We start from the raw sequence: 5,312 nt of genomic DNA, 5'->3' as shown, positions 1-5,312 counted from the left end.
ACAGACTTTTTAATGAAATATAAATAGATAAAGATACGAGTTTCCCTCCTGTTTTAATCTCCTATAATATTTATATGATACTTACCAAGACTTCACAGCGTGTTTGTGGTACTCTGCAGTATATTCAGTGATTTTAATGTAACTTTACTGCACTTATTGATGCTCCTATCTTTATAGTCTTATAGCCTTTGTGCTGTTTTTTAATGATAGTTTGTTTCAGTGTGTTGTTGCATATGTGCTATTTTCCAGGTGGATTTTTTAGAGTTATCATGTATTGAGCATCATTCTGGATATTATTAAATATATTTCGTTCAAAACAGTTATCACGTGAAATGTAAAACAAAACTCATCCGGTGCAGGAAGAAATCTCAAACCTTTAAAGTAATTTTTTGATCCTAAAAGTCCTAAAAACTAAAATGAAACTTGTTTCAGGGATTTTCTATAAATAAGTGTCAATATCTTGAACGACGAGACGAAGGACGCAGGTTGCTGCAGTAAATCAAAGACACTTTCAATTCCTGAAACAAGTTGTTTTAATTAGCTTTTATCAATTGTTTTTTGTTTGTTTGTTTTTTGTGTGTGTTTTTTAAACGAGACTTTTATGGCTCTGGGGATTCAGATTGAACTAAACTTTAATAACACAAGCGCATGAAAAATGAAGGAAAATGAGAGTTTGAGGGTGAGACAGCTGCTTGTAGCAGCAGCATTTGAACCGTAATTGTTTGGATTTCATCTCGAACTTTGGAAACACCATCAGTCAAAAATGAGACCAGATCAATCAGCCTGATCCTCAGACAATAACTGTAATCCGCTGCTTTCCAAACATCTTTAAAATCCGCACGCTCGTTGTATACACCGGCATTTTTAAGCATTTCATAGCTCTCCTCGAGCTCAGCACGGGCCCCTGTGACATCCCGTCATCCCTCACGGTGGAAGACAGACTCATATCCGGCTGACCGGGTCAGATCTGACCTGCAGGAATTGGGTTTGGTGTGTTTTAACTCGCAGATAATCTCGGTTTGGCCCATTTGGCGACACAGAAAAAGCGCACTGATTACGCACAGCACGCGCCGACGGTATCTGGGGGCCAGATTGCTTTTAGGGGCCCCCACTTCTTCTCCTTTTTTTTTTTCAACTGTGCAATTTCCTTTTCAATCACGGCGGGTCTACAGCTTGCACAAGCGCAGCCATTGTGATGCAAAGCAGGAAACCCTCCTCTCGCTATTAATTATGTATGCGTAAAATGACGGATTCATATGTCCGGAGTTAACTGTCACGCCAGCGCACATGCTGCCGGGCCACGGTGGGTTGAGATGTTTGTTTGGTTGCTGTTTGGTCATATGTGTACTGCAGTTGGCCGAATTTGACTCCATCATTCAGTGCGTAAAAGCGCTTCTCACATCTCGTTTTGTGATCCTGAGTTGTGCTGGAAAGTCTTTGGATATCTTGAATTCTAAATTTTGAACCACCACCCCCACCACCCAAAGGAGACACATAAAGCCGAGGCACGTGTAGATTTCTATACAAACTCATCAGACCGTAAAAGCAGGAGGCTCCTGGCGTGTGCCCGGGTCGAGACGAGGAGGAGGAGGAGGAGGAGGAGGAGGAGGAGAGAGAGAGAGAAGGGGGAGAGAGAGAGAGAGAGAGAGAGAGAGAGTGTGTGTGTGTGTGTGTGTGTGTGTGTGTGTGTGTGTGTGTGTGTGTGTGTGTGTGTCTGGGGGGGTGAAATACAATAAAACCCTCAGGTACATCTGCTTTGCAATCTGCAAATCCTCTCTCCATCACCCACCTCCTCCCCTCCACCAGCCTCTCCATCCTCCCACACCCACTCCCCAAATCCACGGGGGACCTCGGCTCCTTCTGATTGGTCGTGGATGAGGCAACAAGGGGGGACGGGAACAATGTCATCATGTCGCCTTAAAAAGAGTGCAGCTATGTTGTGGTGAAAGCACCTCGGGAAGAGAACAGAGGATCAGTAGCAGGAGCAAACAACAACAAAAAGACGCATCAGATGTTTCTGTCCTCGAGCGGCTGAAAAGTGGATTTCTTCTTCCCGCAGCAGCGTCCAAAGTGCCTTCAGCTCTCCGTCCAGCGCGAACATGCCGAGAGGATTTTTGGTGAAAAGAAATAAGAAAACCAACCCGGTGTCCTACCGGGTCCGCTCCGACGAGGAAGAAGCGGAGCAGACAGCGGCTGATGCACTGCCGCTGCCGCCGTCCTCCTCTGCGCCTCTCGCCTCCGTCCCGGTGCGCGCACAGACGCCGACGCCCACCTGCGGGGCGGCGGCCACGGCTCCAGAGCATGATGCCAGACCGGTGCAATTCGGAAACCCAGAGGCGGTGTACCAGGCGCTCTACAGCCCCACCCGCCCAGTAAGCCAGGACCACGACCGCTCCTACTTCGAGAGACGCTTCAACCTCGGATCACCGGTTTCCGCGGAGTCCTTCCCCACACCAGCAGCGCTCACCGCTTTGGACCACCTCTTTGCCCCGGTGGACCTGAAAATCGGCTCAAGCAACAGCAGCCGCACCGACACCAGCGCCTCCTCCACCGCGACGCTGCCCACCGCAGGTACCAAACGGCCGTCCAGCGACACCGAGCGCAAAAGCAAACCGCCCTCCAAGAAAACCAAAGCTATCCGGAAACTGCACTTTGAGGATGATGTCACCACTTCCCCGGTTCTCGGGCTCAAGATTAAAGAGGCGCCGGTGGACCAGAAGCCTCCCAGACCGCAGCCGTCCGGAGGTGAAAACAATCCGCTGGGCGAATTCGTGTGCCAGCTGTGCCGTGAGGCGTACGCAGACCCGTTCTCTCTGGCGCAGCACAAGTGCTCCAGGATAGTCCGGGTTGAGTACAGGTGTCCTGAGTGTGACAAGGTGTTCAGCTGCCCGGCTAACCTCGCGTCGCACCGGCGGTGGCACAAACCGAAGCCTCAGAGCGGAGCCCCCGGTGTGCAAAACTTGGAGAACGACAAGGCGGCCGCGCCCGGTAAGACAGCGCCGGATGACGCGAAGGATTCTAGTGACAGAGACACACCCAGCCCCGGGCCGTCCGAGTCCGGCTCAGAGGAAGGGCTGTACGATTGTAATCACTGTGGCAAAAAGTTTAAGCGTCAAGCGTACCTGCGGAAGCACCTGGCGTCTCAGCACGGCTCCCCCAAAGCGGCGGAGGACGAGGACGCGCCGGCCTGCGAGCAGAGCGCGGCGCCGCTGAACCTGAGCTCCTCCACCTGCCACCTGTGTCCGGTCTGCGGGGAGAACTTTTCCAACAGAGGCAGCCAGGAGCGGCACATCCGCCTGCTGCACTCCTCACAGGTCTACCCGTGCAAATACTGCCCCGCCATCTTTTACAGCTCCCCGGGACTCACCAGGCACATCAACAAATGCCACCCATCCGAGAACCGGCAGGTGATCCTGCTGCAGATGCCGCTCCGCCCTGCCTGCTGATCCGAGACTGTAGGCTGCTTTACACGGTCCAACAACAAGACAACAAAGTCCAGCCTTGTTTCTGTTTAGGGTTAAACTGCAAAAATATCCGTTTCTATAGATTTTTTTCCTAAATTTAAGTTTGGCCTTTTTAAAACTTACTTTTCTTAAATTACGTGAAAAATATTTGGCACTTTGGTGAGAAGAAGTAATTTCTTTCGATTCAGCTGTTGTTGGGATGGGAGTGATTTAATATCCCTCTTGTTTCAGTAATTTGGTTAAAAAAAAACACATTTATAAGAATTCAAACACTGAACTGAGTGATTTACTTATTTTTGTCTTAAATCACGTAAGAAAAAAAGGCTTCATCTCTAGGAAGATTCACATCTCAGTGAGGTAAAAGAAGAAGTGAAAGGGTTTTTTTGCAGTGTAACTCCTACAGCAAACATAATGTAATGACCCACATGCACCAATGTCTAGAGGTCAGAGGTCAGCCGCTTACCTGCAGCTGGCAGGGATTCAGTGCCTTGCTCAAGGACACTTCAGCAGGTTCTGGGTGTGTGATTGGACCCCGGCCTATAATCCCCCCTCCCCCCTTCCCTCGCCCCTTGAAGGATCTCTGACGTCATACTTCAAACACTTAAAGCGTTAGACTGTTAATTTATTTTTCTAGCATCTCTGCACAAGTGCTATTAGCTTCTAGACCTAAGAGAGGGGACGACCTGTAGCCGATAAAAAACAGAAATCACGGGCCTGAGAAGACCTGATCTCATCACTCTGATTAGCTTTAACATAGCTTGTGGATCTTTGGATCAGTAGCTGTTGCCTGAAAACAAAAAGAGTAAAACCTAGTGTAGCCGGTAATGCCTTTGGATTAGAAACTCCTGCTGTAAAACTGCCTTAAACTGAACTGATCTGATTGTTTTTTGATCACCTATTTATCACTGGCTGGGTATAATATGATTATTATTATTTTTTACAAAGCCTTCTGTATTACCACTATACAGTATATGTAACTCTTTTTTCTATTTATTTACCTATTTATTAAATTATTTGTGTAAATTATTGCTCTGTGTGGTCTCTGTGATCTGTTGCTGTGTTTTTTCATGATGTAGCCAAATTTATTTTCTCTAACTTATATCAAAATGACGTGTGAGGACGGCGTGTTCAAGTGACATTATCGCAATCAATGAGTTTTATCAGCCGATCTTGAATAAAAACTGAATGCAATCATGATTTTATTTGATTTTGGGTTTTTGTTTTGGTTTGTTTGTAACCGTTAGCTCTTATACTGCTTTGGATGTTTCTGCAGTATTTTGCTAAATGTCCAAAAACAATAAAAACCAAACTGAGAAATGGCTTCTGCTCTGTCTTATGTCTTCTGGAGGTATTGAACATAGAAATGTATTCCCAGATGTGGCTTAACATCTGGATTTAAACCCCAAATCAACTTGAATGCTGTTTAACCGATGGACAATAGAAAACTTACTTTTCTCTTTATATATTTTTAAGTTCGAATTTAAAGATTCTTTGTCTGAAAATATAATAATAAGCCTTAAAAACAGCTTGTGTAATATGTACTGTGTAAGTACTTTTACTCAAGTGCTGCCCTTAAGTACAAACTTGAGGTACTTTACTTGAGTGCTTCCATTTTCTGCCTCTTTGTACTTCTGCTTCACTGCAGCTCTGAGGCAAATACTGCACTTTGTACACCACTGTATTATTTTGATAATTAAAGTTACTACTTAAAACAAAAGACTTCACATATAAAACAGGTGATGAGCTTCTAATATTTCATTAAACTGCCAAAAGTCTGTAAAACTGTTAGATTAAAGTTCCCCTTCGACCAACTAAAACAGTACAATACTACTGTCACCTTAACGCGTC

General features: G+C 46.1%; 1 protein-coding gene across 1 annotated transcript; it reads left to right on the top strand.

Moving 5' to 3' along the window:
• The first annotated feature begins 1,963 nt into the window (after positions 1 to 1,963).
• On the top strand, positions 1,964 to 4,772 carry insm1a (insulinoma-associated 1a). Its single transcript, XM_076755656.1, has one exon. The coding sequence runs from the start codon at positions 2,100 to 2,102 to the stop codon at positions 3,444 to 3,446; it is 1,347 nt and encodes a 448-aa protein (XP_076611771.1). The 5' UTR covers positions 1,964 to 2,099; the 3' UTR covers positions 3,447 to 4,772.
• Positions 4,773 to 5,312: the final 540 nt, after the last annotated feature.

This window comes from Chaetodon auriga, chromosome 18 (genome assembly GCF_051107435.1).
Source record: "Chaetodon auriga isolate fChaAug3 chromosome 18, fChaAug3.hap1, whole genome shotgun sequence".
NCBI lineage: Eukaryota > Metazoa > Chordata > Actinopteri > Chaetodontiformes > Chaetodontidae > Chaetodon > Chaetodon auriga.
This window is presented reverse-complemented; position numbering and strand designations above follow the sequence as displayed.

Excerpts from the sequence above, each read along its gene's own strand:
- insm1a (XM_076755656.1), top strand. The coding sequence starts at position 2,100 with ATGCCGAGAGGATTTTTGGTGAAAAGAAATAAGAAAACCAACCCGGTG.